The 26,643-nt window shown below is 43.4% G+C and overlaps 1 protein-coding gene across 5 annotated transcripts in view; it reads left to right on the plus strand.

Annotated features, from left to right (window-relative positions):
* Positions 1-26,643, plus strand: part of diaph2 (diaphanous-related formin 2) — a 759,144-nt gene that overhangs the window by 570,949 nt on the left and 161,552 nt on the right. For all 5 annotated transcript variants that reach the window (XM_045717986.1, XM_045717985.1, XM_014199083.2 and 2 more), the window contains one exon: positions 10,933-11,057. In XM_045717986.1, coding sequence (XP_045573942.1) covers positions 10,933-11,057 — 125 coding nt within the window. The remainder of the gene's footprint in view (positions 1-10,932; positions 11,058-26,643) is intronic.

Raw genomic sequence — 26,643 nt, forward strand, 5'->3', positions numbered from 1 at the left:
ATTATGCGTGCCTGTGTAGTGTGGATTTACACACCCTCCCCCTAAATGAAATTCATTGGATTGTGTGCAAACTATTTTCTGTTTGTTTTCTGGTACTCCGTTTTATTGATTTATTTATATCTGAGTATAATTGGGAAATTGTATTCATACTCTCTCTGCATATTGATAAACTCCTTGAGGAGCACCATTGAAAGTCATCCCATAAAAAGTTAATTGAATTGCAAGTCGATCACTCAAAATGAAAGTATATCGCCCAGAGTTAATAACATGCACTGAACTTTCCTATTCCTGCATTTTACTGTACATGTATATTGCCTCATTTGTTCTTCGCTTGGTGCCACCTTAAAGATTGTGTTCTTCTCCCTGGCTGACTCGCTTTTCAGCGTCACGCAAACCTTGGGTAATCACGAGGGACAATTTCACTGCTTTGCCACAGCAATAGTATCACATTCACTCCTGCAACTGGAGCCGTTTGATTCACTCCTGCAACTGGAGCCGTTTGATTCACTCCTGCAACTGGAGCCGTTTGATTCACTCCTGCAACTGGAACCGTTTGATTCACTCCTGCAACTGGAGCCATTTGATTCATTCCTGCAACTAGAGACGTTTGATTCCCGCTGAAAAGGGAAAACCTTATGTTGTCCAGGGGCGCAACTTTCATTGGGGATGGGGGCAAGTCCCCCCACATTCTGAAATTGCATTTTTGTCCTCACCCAGTTTATAATTTCAATGTGATACTAAAAAAGGCAGTGGTGTGCTTTAGGAGCATGCGGATGCCTCTGAGCGGGCAGGTAGGCTGTTTGGAGTGTTTACCCCCCCCCACACATAAAAAAGTATGTCCCCCCCACTTCTAAAACCAAAGTTGCGCCCCTGGTGTTGTCTCTCACTCTAACATCAGTATACTGGTGCATCCCTTGTCTATCTCTATCCCACTGCATTTCATATTCATTTTCAGGTTGCCACAAGGTCAATGTAAAAGGCAAAGCATGTTTCTGTGTAACTGCAAATAGGTACCATGTCAGTCAAGCCGATGTGTGAGCAATGAGCACAAGTACAATGTCAATGTCTCAAAATAATTACCTCCAAATCTACAGCATTAGATTAATCTACAGTCAGATGGCATTACAATTCAGTAGTTTCTTCTTCTCGTAAGCCACTAATCAATAGTCAATTTCAGCATAATATGGAGAAGATGCACAATGGTTGAATGAACATCTATTTTGGTAATGCGTTGAAAAGCAGTCTTTTCAAGGTTGTCCTCTATTTCCACTTCGTGTTTCTACATGCAGCGGGAGGTGAATTGGAATCGTTGAGAATTTGGTGTGTTGAGTTAATCATCTGGGGCCGGGGTGAATTGAATGGTGCGCTGAAAGGTCTTCACTTGTAGGGTCCCTGGAGCTTGAAACTCATTTTACATCTGATTGAAGGGTTGATACTGCTGCCGTGGCCTCATACACTCCCCTTCTCACACCCGAAACTGCCTTCATTTGTCAAGGGAAGACTATAGTGAACTTTGTTCTATAGGCGCTCTAATGAACCTTTACTACTAGTGATGTGCCTTGTAATGTCGGTTCATATTTTCTGCTCTTCTTTCTCCACCGTGGTGTAAGTCTTAATTTGTCAAGTGAATTGCCAGGGCTCTGAATCATGCAAACACATATTAAATATGCTATCTGAAATAAATGTTTAGGGAGAAGTTAAGTTTTTCTTTGTTTGCACAAGTGTAGAGATTATTAAAAACGTGATACTTTATGTCGCGACTGCGGCCATGTTCGAAAATTTTCTTTGTAACCTTTGACAGCAGCGCAAGAGCAGAGGATGAATTATCTGTGTCCTTTCTCCATGAATCCCAATTGAAAATGGTTTCTTCCAACAAATGACTGAATATAATGGTGACATCTTCACATTAGAGCACATGATTTGGTATTTTGTGTTGCACATTGTCTTGGTTTCATGATGAGCAGGGATTTTTTTTCACGGCAGTTTATTCTTGTAGCAAGTAGGACAGAGTGTAATGAAATAGTTCTCATCTGTCTCTTCCTCATGGAAATGACTAGTCCTCAGAGTGCTGGTATTATAGGGTAATACCACAGTAACGATGCTGTAAATCTGAACGGTGTTGACCACGGAGGAGTTTGTGTCAATACAGAAAGAGCTTCCTTTCGCTCTTGCTTCTTATTTTATCTGTCTGTCTGTCTGTCTGTCTGCCTGTCTGTGTCTCTCAATTTAATTCAATTCAAAGGGGCTTTATTGGCATGGGAAACATATGTTAACATTGCCAAAGCAAGTGAAGTAGATAATAAACAAATGGAAATAAACAATAAAAATGAACAGTAAACATTACACTCACAGAAGTTCCAAAAGAATAAAGACATTTCAAATATCATATTATGCATATATTGTATATATACAGTGTTGTAACGATGTGCAAATAGTTAAAGTACAAAAGGGAAAATAAATAAAAGTAAATATGGGTTGTATTTACAATGGTGTTTGTTCTTCACTGGTTGCCCTTTTCTTGTGGCAACAGGTCACACATCTTGCTGCTGTGATGGCACACTGTGGTATTTCACCCAGTAGATATGCGTGTTTATCAAAATCAGGTTTGTTTTTCGAATTCTTTGTGGATCTGTGAAATCTGAGGGAAATATGTGTCTCTAATATGGTCATACATTTGGCAGGAGGTTAAGAAGTGCAGCTCAGTTTCCACCTCATTTTGTGGGCAGTGTGCACATAGCCTGTCTTCTCTTGAGAGCCAGGTCTGCCTTTGGCTGCCTTTCTCAATAGCAAGGCAATGCTCACTGAGTCTGTACATAGTCAAAGCTTTCCTTAAGTTTGGGTCAGTCACAGTGGTCAGGTATCCTGACACTATGTACTCTATGTTTAGGGCCAAATAGCATTCTAGTTTTCTCTGTTTTTTTGTTAATTCTTTCCAATGTCTCAAGTAATTATCTTTTTGTTTTCTCATGATTTGGTTGCGTCTAATTGTGTTGCTGTCCTGGGGCTTTGTGGGGTCTGTTTGTGTTTGAGAACAGAGCCCCAGGACCAGCTTGCTTAGGTGACTATTTCCCAGGTTCATCTCTCTGTAGGTGATGGCTTTGTTAAAGAAGGTTTGGGAATCGCTTCCTTTTAGGTGGTTGTAGAATGTAACGGCTCTTTTTTGGATTTTGATAATTAGCGGCTATCGGCCTAATTTTTGGGGTGTTTCACGTTGTAGTCGGAGGATATTTTTGCAGAATTCTGCATGCAGAGTCACAATTTGGTGTTTGTCCCATTTTGTGAATTCTTGGTTGGCGAGTAGACCCCAGACCTCACAACAATAAAGGGCAATGGGTTCTATAACTGATTCAAGTATTTTTAGCCAGGTCCTAATTGGTATGTCGAATTTTATGTTCCTTTTGATGGCGTAGAATGCCCTTCTTGCCTTGTCTCTCAGATCGTTCACAGCTTTGTGGAAGTTACCTGTGGCGCTGATGTTTAGGCCAAGGTATGTATAGTTTTTTGTGTGCTCTAGGGCAACGGTGTCTAGATGGAATTTGTATTTTGTGGTCCTGGCAACTGGACCTTTTTTGGAACACCATTATTTTGGTCTTACTGAGATTTACGGTCAGGGCCCAGGTCTGGCAGAATCTGTGCAGGAGATCTAGGTGTTGCTGTAGGCCCTCCTTGGTTGGAAGAAGCACCAGATCATCAGAAAACAGTAGACATTTGACTTCAGATTCTAGTAGTGTGAGGCCGGGTGCTGCAGACTGTTCTAATGTCCTCGCCAATGTTGAGCATAAGCTGCATCCCTGTCTCACCCCATGGCCCTGTGGAAGAAATGTGTGTTTTTTGCCAATTTTAACCACAGACTTTGTTTGTGTACATGGTTTTTATAATGTCATATGTTTTCCCCCAACACCACTTTCCATCAATTTGTATAGCAGACCCTCATGCCAAATTTAGTCAAAGGCTTTTTTGAAATCAACAGGGCATGAGAAGACGATGCCTTTGTTTTGATTTGTTTGTTTGTCAATTAGGGTGTGCAGGGTGAATATGTACGATAATTTGGTAAAAAGCCAATTTGACATTTGCCCAGTATATTGTTTCAATTGAAGGGCTTTATTGGCATGGGAAACATATGTTAACATTGCCAAAGAAAGTGTCTCTAATTTGGTCATTCATTTGGCAGGAGGTTAGGAAGTGCAGCTCAGTTTTGTTCTCTCTCTCCCAGTCACACTCACTTTCTTTACATTAAGCATGCAAATCAAACACATTTCTAACCCCCAGAAATAGCTTGACAGCAAGATTTTGTAAAGGATAATTGACATGGTGTTGCATGTGTAATAAATTACCTGGAAACACGCTCATCCAGCTTAGAAACACAGAGACAGAGATATTTAATGTGTGCTGTTAAATTACACTAGCAGGTCTTGCTGACAGCAGTTATTAGGATAATTCTACATGTCCCAGATATCCTTTCTCTGTGAAGAAGAGAGTACGTAGCCTCGTGCTTGTGTTTTCTCTCCCTTTCCTGGTCCATAGGTAATGTGCATTTGGTAGATACTAGTGTTATTTTGAAAGTCATCCTCTGAAAACAGTATTATTTTGGTGCTAATTTTACTAATGATATCCCAAAAGGATCCCTACTGCATGCTGAACAGAGAGGAATGGTAGTCTTAGTCATGTAGATTTATTTGATAAAAAGCACCAACTGACTTATAACAGGCCCTTCCTTTTAAAGTAACTTCAAAAGAGGCATTTACATATTTTGTCGAAAGGCCTTTGTTGTTTACATTGCTTGTCACTAGATACAAAGTGCAATCTGATTTGACTCCCACTCTTTCTAATGGGCTTCTAAAGCTATAAGAAAGTTTACCCTGAAAACACTCATTAACACTGCTTAATTTAAACATTTGACTTTCTTGGCCCATTCCCTAACTCTCATCCAAAATGTTTAAGTAAGGTTTTTTGTGTTGAATTATGAATGTTGCTTTTAGTAGTCTACCCTCCACAATGCATTGCTTACGTAGCCTAGTGGTTAGAAGCATTGGGCTAGTAACCGAAAGGTTGCTGGTTCAAATCCCCTAGCCAACTAGGTGATAAATATGTCAATGTGCCCTTGAGCTAGGCACTTAAGCCTAATTGCTCCTGGTTTGCTGTCAATAATGGCTGAACCCTGGCTCTGACCCTTCTCTACGAGGGTGTCTCGTGGGAGTGCAATATGCACACAAAAAATCTAATTCACACTTGTACGAAAGGACAAATGTAAGCACCCACCTAATTATCTTATTATTATCTTAATTTACCTCATTAACAGGTGCATATAAAAAGTTACAATTTACTATGGATAGTACGCATGCAGCTATTAAAAGAGGAACATGTCAACCTTTGTATAAATCCAACTTCTAACATTGCAAATTGATTCAGTTAAAAATACTGCAATAGAAAACTGCACAGTATGTACATATGCTCTCTCCAGTCCCCAGACAGTGTACTGTTAGGCTTCCTCATATTGCTGTAAATGAGTCTTCTGCAGAATCTGTTGGATAGTCCCCTGTGTGTCAGTGCCATGGCTACTGAAGCCATTAAAGATCAGCTACCTCGGCTGTGTTATTAGCCAAGCACTGCTGTCATTCAGACCCAGTCTATCAGAGTTTCCCTGAGCCCTTGGCGAATGATGAACGGTTCCCAGGTATGAAGCATCTGTGTGTATCTAATCTATTCATCTCTACCCGTCTGTCTGCCCACCTCCTAGCTCTTCATTTTTCCCTGCTATCTGTGCTGTCTCAGATCACACTGACAACAGCTGGGTTGCTCTCTCGGAGGCCCTATCAGTGCTGGCGTGGGGCTGTGTTGACTGCGGGCGTGCCGCCGTCCCCCCATCCCCTAGTGTCACCAGGAGTGAGACCTAACCCTCGGCTTTGTTGGCCTTGAATAGGGGCATAGCATATCCTCAGTCACCAGATCCCTCCAAGCACCACCAATGACCTCACCCTCCCGCATCCTCTGCATTGTTGTTGCTGTGGCTAGATTGATTTGTGGCCCCGGTGTGTATGTGACTGTGTGTGTCTCTGTGTACTGTAAGTGCTTCGTCCCCTCTCTCACTCGACACTGTGATTGTTAGAAAATAAATATAAAACCAGACGGGAGCTGTATAGTGTCTCTGTAAAGCAAGGCTGCCCTGATGTCACTGAGACTACCCCTCTCTTGATAGCCTCCGCGCAGCTCATTGGATGGGTTGGGAAACATAAAGGGTGCTGCAAACCCTGACATGCCCTCCCATCATGTATGACTCACAGCAATACATGTAGAAGATGCAATGAGAGACAGGGGTTTTATTTATGCAATAAGGCACGAGGGGGTGTGGTATATGGCCATCATACCACGGCTAAGGGCTGTTCTATGCATGACGCAACGTGGAGTGCCTGGATACAGCCCTTAGCCATGGTATATTGGCCATATACCACAAACCCCCAAGGTGCCTTATTGCTATTATAAATTGGTTACCAATGTAATTAGGCGGCTGGTAGCCTAGTGGTTAGAGCATTGGGCCAGTAACCGAAAGGTTGCTGGATCGAATCCCAAGCTGAGAAGGTCAAATTTGTCGTTCTGCCCCTGAGCAAGGCAGTAAACCCACTGTTCACCAAAGACGTGGATGTTGATCAGTTGTACAAACTGACTAGGTATCACCCTTTTGCTTTCCCTAATTAGAGCAGTGAAAATAAATGTTTTGTCATACATATGGTATACGGTCTGATCAGCCTATCAGCATTCGGAGCCCGCCACCCAGTTTATAATGCAGAGTATACAGTGGTCCCGTGTGGCTCAGCATGGTGTTTGCAACGCCAGGGTTGTGGGTTCGATTCCCACGGGGGACCAGTACGGAAAAAAATAAATTAAATAAAAAATGTATGAAATGTATGCATTCACTACTGTAAGTCGCTCTGGATAAGAGCGTCTGCTAAATGACTAAAATGTAATGTAAATGTATGGTATCATATAGGCTAGACAAGGTAGGCTGAAAAAGTTATTGAATATGAAATGTGATGGGGGGACATTGCAAGACAGGTACATTGTGGAGATATGCTTTGAAGCAGGGTTTTATTATTGAAGATTTGAGTACGATACTGATAGGCGAGTTCAAAAAGCCATTGGAAATTAAACGTGGAGGCTTGATTTGAAATGTGAAGGTTTATCTAAATGGCATCGGAAGGCTTTGAACTAGTCAAGATGGAAGCACGTTCATTAAGGAGGATACTTTTAACATCCTGGACTTTGATCTTCTTTTCCGTTTGCCCGGCTGTGCACTCTGAGCTTTACCAAAGCCCAATCCACTGTAACTCCATAGAAGTCAGATTGTTTAACTATTAGGCACTATTATTTAATCCATCTTTTCAGTTTAGAGGAGGACTGTTGATAAATAGTAAACTCAGCAAAAAAATAAAAACATCCTCTCACTGTCAACTGCGTTCATTTTCAGCAAACTTAACATGTGTAAATATTTGTATGAACATAACAAAATTCAACAACTGAGACATAAACTGAACAAGTTCCACAGACATGTGACTAACAGAAATGGAATAATGTGTCCCTGAACAAAGGGGGGGGGGGTCAAAATCAAAAGTAACAGTCAGTATCTGGTGTGGCCACCAGTTGCATTAAGTACTGCAGTGCATCTCCTCCTCATGGACTGTACCAGATTTGCCAGTTCTTGCTGTGAGATGTTACCCCACTCTTCCACCAATGCACCTGCAAGTTCCCGGACATGTCTGGGGGAATGGCCCTAGCCCTCACCCTCCGATCCAACAGGTCCCAGGAAATCACGCACAGAATGAGCAGTATGACTGGTGGTATTGTCATGCTGGAGGGTCATGTCAGGATGAGCCTGCAGGAAGGGTACCACATGAGGGAGGAGGATGTCTTCCCTGTAACGCACAGCGTTGAGATTGCCTGCAATGACAACAAGCTCAGTCCGATGATGCTGTGACACACTGCCCCAGACCATGACGGACCCTCCACCTCCAAATCGATCCCGCTCCAGAGTACAGGCCTCGGTATAACGCTAATTTCTTCAACGATAAACGCGAATCCGACCATCACTCCTGGTGAGACAAAACCGTGACTCGTCAGTGAAGAGCACGTTTTGCCAGTCCTGTCTGGTCCAGCGATGGTGGGTTTGTGCCCATAGGCGATGTTGTTGCCGGTGATGTCTGGTGAGGACCTGCCTTACAACAGCCCTACGAGCCCTCAGTCTAGCCTCTCTCAGCCTATTGCGGACAGTCTGAGCACTGATGGAGGGATTGTGCGTTCCTGGTGTAACTCGGGCAGTTGTTGTTGCCATCCTGTCCCGCAGTTGTGATGTTCGGATGTACCGATCCTATGCAGGTGTTGTTACACATGGTCTGCCACTGCGAGGATGATGAGCTGTCCAGTCTGTCTCCATGTAGCGCTTTCTTAAGCGTCTCTCAGTACGGACATTGCAATTTATTGCCCTGGCCACATCTGCAGTCCTCATGCCTCCTTGCAGCATGCCTAAGGCACGTTCACACAGATTAACAGGGATCCTGGGCATCTTTCGTTTGTTGTTTTTCAGAGTCAATAGAAAGGCCTCTTTAGTGTCCTAAGTTTTCATAACTGTGACCTTAATTGCCCACCGTCTGTAAGCTGTTAGTGTCTTAACGACCGTTCCACAGGTGCATGTTCATTAATTGTTTATGGTTCATTGAACAAGCATGGGAAACAGTGTTTAAACCCTTTACAATGAAGATCTGTGAAGTTATTTGTATTTTTACGAATTATGTTTGAAAGACAGGTCCTTTTTTTGCTGACATCAGTCAGTGGCCGGAGCATTGACGCATATCTTTGCCTGCTACCAGTTCACACACTGTGGAGTCATAGAAGTTTGTTTGTATCAATAACACTAAAGCCCATACTGCAGGCCTAACATGACACGTTACTACGCTCCTGTCCTGTCTGATCCCTTAAGACACTCACAAGTCTTTGAAGTCCCCACTTGAAAGGTTTGATCTGAATAGTAAGAGTCCAAAGGAACTTTGTTTACAGTGGTTACAGACTGATTAACGAGCTCCAGCCCCTCTATCAAACACACACACTCGCCTTCCAGGCCACACAGATTGTAGTGCTGAGACAAGACCAAGATTATGGAGTGATCAAACTCAGGAAGAAATATATGGAGTGATCAAATCCTAACCTCAGCCTAACCTTAATTTAACCTCAGCCTATCCTCATCAAACAACACTGATTGGAACAATTTACACTGCTCCAAAAAATAAAGGGAACACTAAAATAACACATCCTAGATCTGAATGAATGAAATAATCTTAAATACTTTCTTCTTTACCTAGTTGAATGTGCTGACAACAAAATCACACAAAAATAATCAATGAAAATCCAGTTTATCAACCCATGGAGGTCTGGATTTGGAGTCACACTCAGAATTAAAGTGGAAAACCACACTACAGGCTGACCCAACTTTGATGTAATGTCCTTAAAACAAGTCAAAATGAGGCTCAGTAGTGTGTGTGGCCTCCACGTGCCTGTATGACCTCCCTACAATGCCTGGGCATGCTCCTGATGAGGTGGCGGATGTTCTCCTGAGGGATCTCCTCCCAGACCTGGACTAAAGCATCCGCCAACTCCTGGACAGTCTGTTGGTGGATGGAGTGAGACATGATGTCCCAGATGTGCTCAATTGGATTCAGGTCTGGGGAATGGGCGGGCCAGTCCATAGCATCAATGCCTTCCTCTTGCAGGAACTGCTGACACACTCCAGCCACATGAGGTCTAGCATTGTCTTGCATTAGGAGGAACCCAGGGCCAACCGCACCAGCATATGGTCTCACAAGGGGTCTGAGGATCTCATCTCGGTACCTAATGGCAGTCAGGCTACCTCTGGCGAGCACATGGAGGGCTGTGCTCCCCCCCAAAGAAATGCCACCCCACACCATGACTGACCCACCGCCAAACCGGTCATGCTGGAGGATGTTGCAGGCAGCAGAACGTTCTCCACGGCGTCTCCAGTCTCTGTCACGTCTGTCACATGTGCTCAGTGTGAACCTGCTTTCATCTGTGAAGAGCACAGGGCGCCAGTGGCGAATTTGCCAATCTTGGTGTTCTCTGGCAAATGCCAAACGTCCTGCACGGTGTTGTGCTGTAAACACAACCCCCACCTGTGGACGTCGGGCCCTCATACCACCCTCATGGAGTCTGTTTCTGACCGTTTGAGCAGACACATGCACATTTGTGGCCTGCTAGAGGTCATTTTGCAGGGCTCTGGCAGTGCTTCTCCTGCTCCTCCTTGCACAAAGGCAGAGGTAGCGGTCCTGCTGCTGGGTTGTTGCCCTCCTACGGCCTCCTCCACGTCTCCTGATGTACTGGCCTGTCTCCTGGTAGCGCCTCCATGCTCTGGACACTACGCTGACAGACACAGCAAACCTTCTTGCCACAGCTCGCATTGATGTGCCATCCTGGATGAGCTGCACTACCTGAGCCACTTGTGTGGGTTGTAGACCTCATCTCATGCTACCACTAGAGTGAAAGCACCGCCAGCATTCAAAAGTGACCAAAACATCAGCCAGGAAGCATAGGAACTGAGAAGTGGTCTGTGGTCACCACCTGCAGAACCACTCCTTTATTGGGGATGTCTTGCTAATTGCCTATAATTTCCACCTGTTGTCTATTCCATTTGCACAACAGCATGTGAAATTTATTGTCAATCAGTGTTGCTTCCTAAGTGGACAGTTTGATTTCACAGAAGTGTGAATGACTTGGAGTTACATTGTGTTGTTTAAGTGTTCCCTTTATTTTTTTGAGCAGTGTATATCAAAGAGATATTCATATTTAGAGAGATTCAGTTCATATGCAGTGTAGTGGAAATTATTTTCATTTATATTGTTTATTAATATTAATGACGTCTCCATCTTTCTCCAGTTTCTGCCGAGATCCTGAAGAGCAGTCTCAGCACCATGGAGCGACACATCCAGAGGCTAGAAAATGACATTGAGAACTTCCCAAAGACGGACGACAAAAAGGATAAGTTTGTGGAAAAATTATCCATATCCTTTTCATGCTTTTTATTGATTTCTCACATTGTCTTAAATGAACGTATCGCTGAAGTAGAAAGTAGACATGTTTTGGCCATTTGCCGCCTGTGGATTGTCCACCAGAGAGACTGTGCTGTGCTTGTGTTCTCCCGGGCAGGAAAGAGTAGTTAACGGCCATAAGTGTGGCTTGTGGCACCCGTGGGCTTAAAGGAATGGATATGGTTGCCTTCCCACTAGTGAGATGTTTATCAGATCTCCTCCTCCTCTACCCAACGTTCCCCAGAGAGAGTTCAGGCCTTGAGCTATTTTTACCGCTGCTCCACCACTGCCTCCCCTCGGGGTCTCTAATGAGGGCTCGTTCCCCCACGCGGACTTATCGCCCACCTCCTGATTTCATCTCCCAACCAGCCACAGGCCTCTCCACATAGACTTTCTGTGGACTATCACCTTGTGCGGCTCTTCTCTCGTTTTGATAACAGAGTGCTTTCACTTAAACTCAAGCGGTTCGGCTCTCGAATCAAATTAGTGATGCCTGAGCACTTCTCAGACTCCATTTTAAGGAGGAAGGAGCCTCGGCAGAATAGGTTTGTCTAGTAATCTGGCACCTACAGTACAGACACTACAGTATATATTGGTCTCATTGGTTGAAACCAACTCGGATGTCAATAGCTAGGGGCTATGATACCTCCTATCAATATATTTGTATTAAAACAGACAGCATTCCTCTGTTTAAAAAAAAAAATGGAACCCTTATTTATCTAAGCAAGTCAGTTAAGAACAAATTCTTATTTACAATGACGGCCTACCTTGTTCAGGGGCAGAACGACAGATTTTTACCTTGACACTCTAACCACTAGGCTACCTGTCTTTAGGTGTGCGTTACCACATTTAATAAGGGAAAGCAAGAATCATTCAAGGGTAATTCATCAATTCAGGAGGCATTCCATATGTTCAACACTCACACTTGAAGACATGTTCCCGAACTTTAGCTGCTACTAAGTATTTTTTAAACCTCCCACTTTGGGCTGGATGTGTCAATGTGTAGTTCATACATGCATAATCTATGACCAGATTTACTTTATATCCTAAATTAGCCAGCAAATCCTTAGTTTGAAAGCAACTGTTTTACTGGAAGCTGTGCTGGCCCGCACATGGGCCAGCCCACTAACAATTTGACCATGAGCTTCAGCCCCTTGCTATATGTGTGACAGCTAGCAAGGTGCACATGATGCACCCACACCACACCAGAGCAGAGAGAGAGAGCAAAGTGGTGCACATATCTGCACAAGTTTCAGGGACCCCTTGAGCGCTACTTTCAAAACTACTGGCTAAAAAGTACACACAATTTCCGGAGAATCCCTTTAAGAAAGTGTTTAACCTTAATTTGAGCTCTTTGTTAGCTTGCATTTAATTTTTTTAGCTTTTAGCTGACATAAGAGTAATAGCTGCCTAACACATCAGAAATCTGCTCCTAGGCAAAGATTGGCACTTAATCTGTGTACATTTTATATCTTTAAAAAATAGAGGCTTCGGCAAAAACCTCCCCTGCAGCTTTGAACCAAGACAGGGAGGAAAGGCAGCTCAGGGCCCCTGATGTCTGTATCGATTCTGGGACTCCATGGAGGATGTCGGCTTGACTGAGAGGAAATGGAGAGCTGCATATATACTGGAGTAGTGCTCCCCCTCACTGTCTGAATCGTGTCCCGTCTCACCTGATCTGGCATCAGAGCTGAAATGGAGCCTCAATCGTATTTGGCCGAACCAATTTTAGTTAATGCCTCATTGTGAAAAAAGCAAAGACAAACATTTAAAATGGTTTTCTTACCTCCATTTTGTAGCCTTCCAACCTTCTTCCACTCTGTGTTCAACCAGGTTAAGGGTGACACAGCTGCACTCACTCCTTTGCGCGTGACAGAGTAGGCATTCTTACCTTACTAAAGAAAGCCAGAAAGATGTTTTACTGTCCCTTTATGGCGCCCACGATCGATGAGGGGAGTCGAGGTGATTCAAGTGGTAAGGTGGAGAGCGTATCGGTGTCTATCAGACCTCTCTCATGCTGTCTGTGTCTGTCTCTCCCCGTTAGTAATCACCTCTCTCTGCGTCTCTGTCTCTCCCAGTTAGCAATCCCCTCTCTGTGTCTCTCTCTCTCCCCGATAGCAATCACGTCTCTCTGCGTCTCCCTGTTAGCTATCACCTCTCTCATGCTGTCTGTGTCTCTGTCTCTCCCCGTTTGCAATCACCTCTCTCTGGGTCTCTTCCCGTTAGTTAACACCTCTCTCTGTGTCTTTGTCTTTCCCCGTTTGCAATCACCTCTCTCTGTGTCTCTGTCTCTCCCCGTTAGCAATCACCTCTCTCTGTGTCTCTGTCTCTCCCCGTTAGCAATCATCTCTCTCTGCGTCTCTGTCTCTCCCCGTTAGCAATCACCTCTCTCTGCGTCTCTGTCTCTCCCCGTTAGCAATCACCTCTCTCTGCGTCTCTGTCTCTCCTCGTTAGCAATCACCTCTCTCTGCGTCTCTGTCTCTCCCCGTTTGCAATCACCTCTCTCTGCGTCTTTGTCTCTCCCCGTTAGCAATCACCTCTCTCTGCGTCTGTCTCTCCCCGTTAGCAATCACCTCTCTCTGTGTCTTTGTATCTCCCCGTTCGCAATCACCTCTCTCATGCTGTCTCTGTCTCCGTCTTTCCTCGTTAGTAAACACCTCTCTCTGTGTCTCTGTCTCCCTGTTCGCAATCACTTCTCTCATGCTGTCTGTGTCTCTGTCTCTCCTCGTTAGTAAACACCTGTCTCTGTGTCTCCGTCTTTCCTCGTTAGTAAACACCTGTCTCTGTGTCTCTGTCTCTCCCCGTTAGCAATCACCTCTCTCTGCGTCTCTGTCTCTCCCCGTTAGCAATCACCTCTCTCTGCGTCTCTGTCTCTCCTCATTAGTAAACACCTGTCTCTGTGTGTCTGTCTCTCCCCGTCAGCAATCACCTCTCTCTGCGTCTCTGTCTCTCCCCGATAGCAATCACCTCTCTCTGCGTCTCTGTCTCTCCCTGTTCACAATCACTTCTCTCAGGCTGTCTGTGTCTCTGTCTCTCCTCGTTAGTAAACACCTGGAGAGCGTATCGGTGTCTATCAGACCTCTCTCATGCTGTCTGTGTCTCTGTCTCTCCCCGTTAGTAAACACCCCTCTCTGTGTCTCTGTTTCTCCCCGTTAGCAATCACCTCTCTCTGCGTCTCTGTCTCTCCCCGTTAGCAATCACCTCTCTCTGTGTCTTTGTATCTCCCTGCTCGCAATCACCTCTCTCTGCGTCTCTGTCTCTCCCCGTTAGCAATCACCTCTCTCTGTGTCTCTGTCTCTCCCTGTTAGCAATCACCTCTCTCTGTGACTTTGTCTCTCCCCATTAGCAATCACCTCTCTTTCTCTCACTCACTAGAGTGGGTTTGACCTGCGTGTGACCTTTTTCTTGGTAATGAAGTAATGCAGTTCATCTGCTAGTCAAAATAACAAGGTGTTTGGTAAACATGGCTCTTCTGTGACCCTGCTCGAATCAATTCACATGATTAGGCATCAAGGGTAATTCGCAAGTTTTCTAAATAAAATATGCTTTGTGTTCGGACTTGAATTTCTTTGTACTGTAGCATCCACTCTGAACACACTTCTCCAGGTGTTTTGAATGATTCACGCCCCTTCAGCTTTTTCCGTACCATTCGTGCTTCTACAGCTGCATTGCTTGCTGTTTTGGGTTTTAGGCAGGGTTTCTGTATAAGCACTTTTGGCTTTATGAATACAATTGATTGATTGATGATGTTGAACTGTGAAAGGATGTAAGTTGGTTTTGCCTTGAATCATCTTCCTATCTTCTATTCTCTTTGGACCTTAAAGTTAACGTGAACAGTAGCATTGTGAAAAGCTTTCACAAGCAGAACATTATTTCTGTGCTCTTTTGATTATGATTTGTGATTTGGCGACAGCTAGTCTTTCTTGGGTCCGACACATAACGAAGAAGACATTACAGACAAGAACACTTTACAATTTACGTACATTTAAAACATTAACATACAGACATACTGTATATAATATTAGAGACACACACAAAACAGTACAACTAAATAATAATAATGTGTGGTGTGTAGAGTGTGTATTGGAGTGTGTGTGTGTGTGTGTGCATATATCAGAACTATAGTTGTGCCCAAAGGTAACAGAGGGAAGTGAAAAAGAGATGAAAGAGACAATGCTTGATTTCCCAGGTTTTTAGTGCTATATTTTATTTTGCCTTTGGCTTAGATAACCGTAATCGGTGTAACACAGTTTAGGGTGTGTGAAACTGACAGTTTGAAATATTCCCTGCCATATGTTTTTGGTTTGACATTTCCTTTTGTAAAGATAAGTCTGACATACCTTTTTAAACTTCCTACTGGGATTAAAGGACGCTGATGCCTTGAAACATGACAGATGAAACAACAACAACGAAGCATCAGCTAAAGTCATGCATTTGATGGTTGAGCAACCCTGTAAAAAGTTTTCACTGTAGAGCACATTGATGAATGAGGAAGTGCGTGTGTGTGCGTGTTTGTGCGTATATGTGTGTGTGTGTGTGCTTGTGTTTGACAGAGTCTCTTTGGCCTTTTTTCGAAGACTTGCAGGTGTTGCCTAGTCTTGCTAATACCAGCCTCTCCACGTCCTTGACGCACAGCTCACTGTGTAGTCACGTGGGTTGCCCATCAGCCAGACTAGTTGTTTCCTAGTTAGGTTTTAAAAGGTAACAATAAATGTCTTAAAACAGCACAACTTTAATTACCTCTTCAGGTTTTTATAATGAATACAATTATGTTAAATGTTTCTAATTAATTGAAGGTGGCTTTGTGATGGCTTTTATGAGATAGAACTCAATTTGACTTCTTGCAATTTCAATTAGAATGTCTATATATGTAGTGCCTTCGGAAAGTATTCAGACCCCTTGATTTTTTCCACATTTTGTTACGTTACAGCCTTATTCTAAAATGGATGTACTTTTCTTTTTACTCAGCAATCAACACACAATACCCCACAAAGCTAAAACAAGTTTTTCAAAAAAATGTTTAACTGTATTAAAAATAAAAAACAGAAATACCTTTTTTACATAAGTGTGCAGACCCTTTGCTATGAGACTCGAAATTGAGCTCAGGTGTATCCTGTTTCCATTGATCATCCTTGATGTTTCTACAACTTGATTGGAGTCCGCCTGTGGTAAATTCAATTGATTGGACATGATTTGGAAAGGCACATACCTGTCTATATAAGGTCCCACCGTTGACAGTGCATGTCAGAGGAAAAACCAAGCCATGAGGTCGAAGGAATTGTCCGTAGAGCTTCGAGACAGGATTGTGTTGAAGCACAGATCTGGGGAAGGGTACCAGAAAATGTCTACGGCATTGAAGGTCCCCAAGAGCACGGTGGTCTCCATCATTCTTAAATAGAAGAAGTTTGGAATCACCAAGACTCTTCCTAGAGCTGGCCACCCGGCCAAACTGAACAATCGGGGAAGAAGGCCCTTGGTCACGGAGGTGACCAAGAACCCGACGGTCACACTGACAGAGCTCCAGAGTTCCTTTGTGGAGATGGGGGAACCTTCCAGAAGGACAACCATCTCTGCAGCACTCCACCAATCAGGCCTTTATGGTAGAGTGGCCAGACGGAAGCCACTCCTCAGTAAAAGGCACCTGACAGCCCACGTGGAGTTTGCCAAAAGGCACCTAAAGACTCTCAGACCATGAGAAACAAGATTCTCTGGTCTGATGAAACCAAGATTGAACTCTTTGAATGCCAAGCGTCACATCTGGAGGAAACCTGGCACCATCCAGGTTTGGTGGTGGCAGCATCATGCTGTGGGGATGTTTTTCAGCGGTAGGGACTTGGAGACTAGTCAGGATCGAGGCAAAGATGAATGGAGCTAGGGACAGAGAGATCCTTGATGAAAACCTGCTCCAGAGCACTCAGGACCTCAGACTGGGGCGAAGGGTCACCTTCCAACAGGACAGCAACCCTGAGCACAGGGCCAATACAACACGAAAGTGGCTTTGGGACAAGTCTCTGAATGTCCTTGAGTGGCTCAGCCATATCCCGGAGTTGAACCCGATCGAACATCTCTGGAGAGACCTGAAAATAGCTGTGCAGCAATTCTCCCCATCCAACCTGACAGAGCTTGAGATGATCTGCAGAGAAGAATGTGAGAAACTCCCCAAATACAGGTCTGCCAAGCTTATAGCGTCATACCCAAGAAGACTTGAGGCTGTAATTGCTGCCAAAGGTGCTTCAACAAAGTACTGAGTAAAGGGTCTGAATATTTATGTAAATGTGGTATTTATTTATTTTTTATTAGCAAAAATGTTTAAAAACCTGTTTTTGCTTTGTCAATATGGATTATTGAGCGTAGATTGATGAGGGGGAAAAAATGATTTAATACGTTTTAGAATAAGGCTATAACCTAACAAAATGTGAAAAAAGTCAAGGGGTCTGAATACTTTCGGAAGGCATAACGAATTCCTCAAATAAATGAATTCACTTGCCGGAGTCAGCTTTCAAACTGCTGCATTTACCAGTTCATATCTACAGTCGTTATCTACTAAAGAAGACAGCCTGAACCCATTCCTTATACTTGTTGGCATCACAAACAGCCCAGCGGAGGTACTTCATTTAGCTTTATTGAAACATTTTTCTCCTTCCATTACTGTAATGTATGCAAATGACTGAATAGGGTGTTTGTTCAGCAGTTTAGTGATCTCTATCAGATTTAGGAGAGCCCACTAAGGCTGGGAATAGAGGCATTGGCCCCTGGGGGCCCCTAATTCACTGGAGAGGCTTGGGTGATCCCAGACCCCCAGTACAGATCTATGACTGGTGGATATGACGAAATAGGACCCTGGGGAAGGGACAGCCTATTGGGACTGTGGATAGCGTGGATACCGTGGATACTGGGATGTTAACGGGAGATAGGTGGGTCGCTGAGACGATGAGAGGCCGGACCGAGCGTTGATGGATAGGCGGCCCCTGTCTTAATAGATCTCCCGCCGCGGTACTCGACTCCATAATTCAGCCAGCTGATAGTTAGCTTAACCTTTCGGCTTCCTAGGGACCCGAGAAGTTGAACTCAGCTGGTGTCATTTTTAAAGCCCCTGACACATTAAGACCTGTAGCTGTGCTCTGATCACGTGGGGCGATAACTCAATACATTAGCTATGCGCTCGTATGTTTACAGCTAAAACTATCACTTCTTGGCTACAGTAACTCCTCACAAGTATAATAGTGTTTAATGTGTTTTTGCCAACTGATTTAAATAGCAGAACATGCGAACAGTTAAATTGCATTGTCTTCCCATCATAGAATGTTATATACACAAAGAAAGGAAATTAATGTATTACCTCCCTCATTATACCTACAACCATGTATTGGAGGGATGCAACTGCAAAAATAAAGTCTAGAACTCGATTGGAGGGATGCAACACCATTATTCCACAAGAAATTCCATCATTTTATGTTTTGTTGATGACGGTGGTCAACATTTTTAGAACACCTACTCATTCAAGGACTTTTCTTTATTTTTACTATTTTATATATTGTAGAATAATAGTGAAGACATCAAAACTATGAAATAACACATATGGAATCATGTAGTAACCAAAAAAGTGTTAAACAAATCAAAATATATTTTATATTTGAGATTCTTCAAATAGCCACCCTTTGCCTTGATGACAGCTTTGCACATTCTTGGCATTCTCTCAACCAGCTTCACCTGGAATGCTTTTCAAACAGTCTTAATGGATTTCCCACATATTCTGAGCACTTGTTGGCTGCTTTTCCTTTACTCTGCGGTCCAACTCATCCCAAACCATCTCAATTTGGTTTCAGGTCGGGGGATTGTGTAGGTCAGGTCATCTGATGCAGCACTCCATCACTCTCCTTCTTGGTCAAAACAGCCTGAAGGTGTGTTGGGTCACTGTCCTGTTGAAAAACAAATGATAGTCCCACTAAACCCAAACCTGATGGGATGGCATATCGCTGCAGAATGCTGTGGTAACAATGCTGGTTAAGTGTGCCTTGAATTCTAAATAAATCACAGACAATATCACCAGTAAAGCACCCCCACACCATCACACCTCCTCCTCCATGCTTCACGATGGGAAATACACATGCGGAGATCATCCGTTCACCCACACCACGTCTCACAAAGGCACAGCGGTTGGAACCAAAAGTCTCCAATTTGGACTCCAGACCAAAGGACAACTTTCCACTGGTCTAATGTCCATTGCTCGTGCTTCATGGCCAAAGCAAGTCTCTTCTTCTTATTGGTGTCCTTTAGCAGTGGTTTCTTTGCTGCAATTTGCCCATGAAGGCCTGATTCACACACTCTCCTCTGAACAGTTAATGTTGAGATGTCTGTTACTTGAACTCTGTAAAGCATTTATTTGGGCTGCAATTTCTGAGGCTGGTAACTCTAATGAACTTATCCTCTGCAGCAGAGGTAACTCTGGGTCTTCCTTTCCTTTGACAGTCCTCATGAGAGCCAGTTTCATCATTGCGACTGCACTTGAAGAAACGTTCAAAGTTCTTGAAATGTTCCGTATTGACTGACCTTAAGTAATGATGGACTGTTGTTTTTCTTTGCTTCCTTGCTCTGTTCTTGCCATAATATGGACTTAGCCCTATTTGGTAAAAGACTATCTTCTGTATACCCCCCTACCTTGTCACAACACAACTGATTGGCTGAAACACATTAAGAAGGAAAGACATTCTACAAATGAACTTAAGAAGGCACACCTGTTAATTGAAATGCATTCCAGGTGACTACCTCATGAAGCTGGTTTAGAGGATGCCAGGAGTGTGCAAAGATGTCATCAAGACAAAGGGTGGCTATTTAAAGAATCTCAAATATAAAATATATTTAGATTTGACCGGTAGTGTACCTTAAAATAAAAATATAGGGGCGTGGATCAGAAAATCAGTTAGTATCTGGTGCGACACTTTGCATAGAGTTGGTCAGGCTGTTGATTGTGGCCTGTGGAATGTTGTCCCACTCCTCTTCAATGGCTGTACAAAGTTGCTGGATATTGGCAGAAACTGCAACATGCTGTCATACACGTCAATCCAGAGCATCCCAAACATGCTCAATGGGTGACATGTCTGGTGAGTATGCAGGCCATGGAAGAACTGGGACATTTTCAGCTTCCAGGAATTGTGTACAGATCCTTGCGACATGGGGGTGTGTGTTATCATGCTGAAACGTGGTGATGGCGGCGGATGAAGGGAAAGACAATGGGCCTCAGGATCTCGTCACGGTATCTCTGTGCATTCAAATTTCCATAGATACAGTATAATGGCAATTTCAATGCCACCATGGGGCTCTCTGTTCACAACGTTGACATCAGAAAACCGCTCGCCCACACAACGCCATACACATTGTGTGACTGTGTAACATTAACTCAGTAACCCCAGACAGACTCAGCCCACACACACACACACTCACACACACAAACACAGATTCCCTCTCCCCTTGCCCCAGGTCTACACTGTCATACCACCCACATGACTTGTGCATTGACAGATGCATTTACGCAGGTAGCACCCTCTGTTGTTCAGCAGCGTGTCAGTGTGAAAGGACGTTATATGTTTGTTTGGTGGGGGGGGGGGTGTCAGTCAATATACAGTACTGCAATCAGGGCACAGACTCAGGACTTTACCGCTTCAAACCAAGAGGACCACTAACAGTATTGTAATGGAGTAATTCAGTTAAATTCAATGCCAAATGAGTCTTTGGGTTTTCAGAGTAGACAACACCAGTGGTCATTCTGTATTATTAACAGTTGACACTTACAGTCTAATGTACCACTGCTAGCTGCATTTCCTTTTATAACTAAGAGTGCTATTGATTAACTGGGAGCTATACTCACTTTTATAACTAAGATGATGTTGTTGCTTAAATTCGTACTAATTCGTAAACAAAGGATGACTGGTATTAAATGACCTCATGGGTAAGTCACCTGTAAAGATTTAGCTACGCTGTCGAGATGGAAACTTGACAAATATACCTTTGCCATTATGGATGATAATTAGATCTAATGTGTTTCATTACCAAAATGTAATATGCCCTTATAATCCGGCTAATTTGTTGACGTTTGTACTTCCTCATAGAAGGAAACCAGGTCAACAGATTGTGGTGGCATTTTCAGTTCAATGTTTACCTCACCATCGTGCTCTTTCTGTAAGCACTCTCCTTTATTAATGAAATTCACTGTAAATGTTGTGGCCAATTAATTCATACTTGCAGCACAGATAAGCGCTGGAGCTTTTTAATTAAGCAGAAACTCAAACCAAAGTAAATAATTAGAAGAGTGGGGGAAAATGACAGTTAACAAAAATAAAAAACATATCTCGTTACCCCTCTGTGGCTATCCGGTTACTGGTAGGCAAGTGTCTGTACTTAGTATTGTCTCAACATAGACACTATAGAGGCAGCCATCTTGCTGTTTCACAGGAGACGTTACGATTTTAATTAAGCAACTTTAAAGGTGCATTATGCAGAAATCGCTCCGCCATTTCCTGGTTGTTAAAATTCTAATAGTTTGCCTAATTTCATAGTATGTGACAAAACAAGCAAGTATAGTGTCGAGAATCGTTTTACCATCTAAACTGCTGTGAAATATGTTTTCCATAACCAAAAATATTGTATTTTCAGCTGTTTGAAGCTGGTGTACTAAACTGAATGTCAAAAAAGCAAAAACAAAACTTAAGAACGGGAGGCATAGAAATAGTGCATATAGAACAGATCTACCGCTTCTTAGACCTGCTTTCAATGAGAATTACATAACTAAAACTCACTTTTCTATGTATATTTGGTCGGGTCACCCAAAAAGTTACATAATACGCTTTAATAAGTGTAGATCGAATGAACAACATCTGCCAAAAATGGCAAGAATAATTGCATTCTAATAATGATCGTCATAAATAGGGGCAGGGAAACACTAAACGGATTAGCTTGCGCATGTGATTATGTTGCTGTCGTCCACCAATGTTTCCTTGGAAATGGCATCCAAGGCCATGTGTTTTGTGTGCTATGATTTTTCAGAATGCTAATATAACAATTATCTTGGATTGCATTGATGTGTGGCTTGGTGGAGAATACGTGTCTGAATGAGAGAAGGGAAGCTCGATGACTGCTTCTTCAAATCCCATTTTGAATAACAATGCCACCCAACAATAAACGCCCATGAATTGGGGAGATGACGGCTGTATTTGTATTGTAGTGATGAGAATGGTATTTAACACAACATTACTTCCCATTGATAATGAATGAATGTAACGGTGTCTTAATTCTTTGCGGTGGGAGTGGTTTAGAGTTTAGAACTGAACTCAGCCACACATTGAGTTGATAAAATGTACATTTGGACATAAAGTATATTCTACACAAATCACAAATGCACTTTGAACTTTAAACAAAAATCATCTGTAGCGATCATACTCATAGTTCTACCAAGACCCATAAAACAATGTTACTATTTTATTGTCAGGATCAATGCAATTAATCTCAGTGTTATAGGAAACTCACTCAGATACTGATGTTTTTCTAAGAACTGTTTTTCTAGTCTTTCTAAGTTACTTTCTTAGTTTCCGTAGGTGGATGGGTGAAGTTCATTCACTCACACACACACCACACACACACATCACATATCACACACACATATCACACATTACACACACACACGTCCACAGTGTATTCCACTCCAACCGAACTGACACATTCACATAGAGGACACATGTTTCTCTTATTATCAACAGCCAACCCTATTTTGTCACTCCTTAGATGAGTCTCCTTGTTAGCTGCCTGCCTTCATGGCCCCAGACGCCAGGACGTCTCAATGTGCCGTGTCATTATGCGAGTGAATTCCCCAGAAATTCTCCAATCAGTGTCTTGTTAGGCTGCGACACCGGGGCTGATGTGGCAGGTCCATTAGTCAGTAGAGTTAGCTGACAGGCTGCCTGGCCTTCTGGCTCCCTAGGGATGGATGGAGAGCCAGAGAAAGGGGTGGGGGGTAAGGCTCCAGTAGACTGACCCAGGTTTAACCTCTCCTTCCTCCTGGGTGACTCCCCTGTCATATTCCCTCTGATCAAGCCTCAGTTCCCTGCCTGCCAGTCAGGGGTCCCGGAGGGATAGACCTCCAAGCCTGGCGCTTCTCCATAGGGATCCCGTCCTGCATGGCCCTACCATGTCCTAGGATGCCCTCACACAAACAGCTGGATGTCGTCGAGCGGGATTGGAAATGCATGTCTGTCCTACATGGTCAAGGGTTGAACTAGATAAGTTGTATTTTAGTACCTGACTATATTTTGTATTTACACATTACCTGATACCAAGTAGCCAGCCGGCTCCAGTCTGCACCTCATTACCCCCCACCCCCAAAAGGTCTTCACGCTGGGCAATAGACAGAGCACAGTCGGACCCATTTGTCATGGGCTCCTGGGTTTGATGCAAAGCCCCTCAGCACTTGTTGTTGCAGTACTAATCCTTCTGTAGAGACACTAACTCATCTCTTTCTCTCTCTCTGTCTCTCTCGCTCTCAGCCTTCTCACTCTCCCACCGTCTTGCCTCATAATTTCACTTTCATTTGATGTTTTAATGAAATTCCGTACCCCCTCTCTATTGAATTGGCACCATTGTAGGCAAATTATTCTATCAAATGCCAATGGGGAGGGGAAACCTCGATTGGCAGTGTTTGTCTTCTTGAAGAGAGACATTGTTTTTTACTGTTTGTTTCAGCACATGACACCCCGTCAGTTGAGAATTTGAGATGTATGCTAGGTTTAACGGCTGGGAATGTGTCTCAGGAAACTGACGATAAACAAATGGCACGTTGAATGGCAGTGTAACTTTAACATGTCATTATGCATTGTTACAACTCACTTCGGGAAATTATGATAACCAGCTAATACCTCTGCTGATGCACAGGTTATGTGTAAAATGAGAAGTGGAAGTGTACTTAACGCTGGTGGGTGATATACTGAGGTGATGGCTGAACATTTATTCCACGGCAGACAGCGATATATTCACCAGTGGCGCCATTTATTGTGCTTTATTGCAAATAAGTACCACTGGGCAGGGCTCCTTGATTAAAAGGCCCTGCGTATCATTAGTCGTGTCCCTGTAGCTGTCTAGATGAAAGTCTGCTGTAAAATGTAAATCGAATGAATACCCAAACATTTCCCCACATATGTTTGTTATTATTTTCCTGCTGACAGTGTCTAGGGAATACTAGCCCGTTCTGATTTCTGCCTTGGCTCCGTTATAGCCAGTTGTAGCCTAACGTTCTACTGCTATCCGTGACTCTCAGTCCTCTGATCCTGACAGCGCTGTAGGATCAGTGTCTCCACAATCCACATATGGCTTTGGGTTGTCGTCTCCCTTCCTGCCCATTCATATATGTGCATTGGCATACTATTAGCCAGATTTATTGAGTGCGTTTGCGTGCTTTAAACCAATTAGGAGGTTCATTATGCAAATCAAGTCTACTAATTACCACCAAGTTACTAATTGATTTTGAGATATATTGTCGACTTCAGACTTGACTCCTAAGACAGGATTTGGTCTTCAACTGTCTTAGCGCGCCTTTGGATAAATGCAATTATGAAAGAGCAGAGACAACCGAGCCAAAGCCAAGCCAAGTGCATTCAGTAGGGCATGTTGTGAGACATTCAGATAGAAAGGTATTATGTAGCTACAACAGACGCCGCTATCTGACATGTAGAGTCAAGGATTTCATGACTTTTCTAACTGCATCGTTCCCCAAATGGAACCCTGCTGAATGACACCCAGGTTACATACAGTACACTCAGAGCCCCGGCTTATCAAAGTCGACGCGAGAGATGCCAAAAAAAAATAAGTCAGATCAAAATTGAGCTTTCTAATTAAAATGAATCTGTGACAGCCAGGAACACTAACAGTTACAAACGGCAATCTGATGGTAATCAACGGGGGTGTCTTCCATTAATTGGCAAAATGAGGCTCATCAATCACGCAGAGGGAGGAAAGCGGCAACAGGAGGCAGTCCCGCCGCCTTATCCTGTCAGAGTGTGCCACCGTGGGGGAAGGCAGCGCGATGGTGTGTCTTCAGGACAGACTCATGGAGAGGGAGAACTTTTTCCTCCCCCTCTCCTCCACCCCCCCACCAGCTCTCTTTCTCTCTGACAACCTTTGTTTTCTTGCCTACGCATTTCAAATGGCTTAGTTGTTTTTCCACTGTCAGTCAACCCCCAAGACAGAGTTGTCAGTACTGACACAGTATATCAGGTGAAAAGTATCATTCTTTAACCCAGTGACATGTTGTGCACAGGTACCCTTAAGTCCCACGTCCCTGTCCTTGTCATCAACGTGTTTGTACGGTAAAGCTGACTTATTGCTATATTTGCTATTGCTATATATTGCTATATTTGCTATGTCATTCTTGATATCTAGATAGTTTTGATTGGCCGTCATTAATTGTGGTAGGAAGAGCTTGACGTCATCAAAACGTCACCCAATCTCAAATCAATCTCAGTAAAGGTCAGTTGTCTTATTTGTTGTCTTGTCACAAACCACAAACACCTGGTACAGTGTTGTAGATGCTCACCCCAGGGTAGAGAGACATCTTAGCATTCAGTTCACCATTCTGAAGAGGTTTATTACAAACCGGAATCAATAACTTTAATAAACACTGAGCTATAGCGCTTGATTGTTTGGTTGATTAGGAAAGTGAAATTTGATTATGGATTGTTAGGAGTATCGAGTCAGTTGCACCAAGCCCATTTCAAGCTTATCTTTTATCATGAATTATTTTAATTCAAAGGTATTTTAGAATACTTACAAAGGTTAGCTAGCTGACTCATTTATCCTGCTTTGTGACATTTCCCTACCCCTTTGGTTCGGAGGGCCTTTGTATTGTGAACACTTCGACTCTAAGTAAGGTGATTGAACTGAACTGGCCAAACAAACAGGAATAGGAGGGCAACTTTTTAGTGTGTCTCTCTGAACCTTTCTCCCTGGGTCTATAAATACGCTAGGGCAATAATTGTCTGCTCTATCATTAGCCTGTGATCAATGCAACTGCTCCTGTTCCCTCGTGTCGCTCGATAGGTTTAGGACAATCACAGTTACTGCTTGCCTCGAATTTGTTATTGCTTTATATCGTATTCTACACAGGCATCGATGCGGCTGGTCTTATAGTTACTTAGTGCACAGTGCCAAGCACAATACATCTCTCCAGAGTGGGCAGAACGGACTTGCATAGATGGTGGTGGTCGTGATCTTCTTCAACAGTGTTATCACAGCTACAATCAGAGCAACACTGAATAGTTTTCTCCTCTGGTTTTGTTTGTGTTTCTATGTTTAGTACTGCATTGTGAATGAAACCTCTGTTATAACAGAAGCCTGGTTACAGATTCACGGTATTGAAATAAAGTGTAATGGTGATCTTCAGAGCAATAGTCTTCCTGGCTGAATTTAATTGACGATTAGCCCTCATTTAAAGGCAGTGGTGAAGAGTTGTGACCTCCAGATGGGCTCGTGGTGCTGTGTTGACCCAGGCTCCTCCATAAACATAATTACATGAGATGAG

The sequence above is a fragment of the Salmo salar genome, chromosome ssa05 (assembly GCF_905237065.1).
Source record: "Salmo salar chromosome ssa05, Ssal_v3.1, whole genome shotgun sequence".
Lineage (NCBI taxonomy): Eukaryota > Metazoa > Chordata > Actinopteri > Salmoniformes > Salmonidae > Salmo > Salmo salar.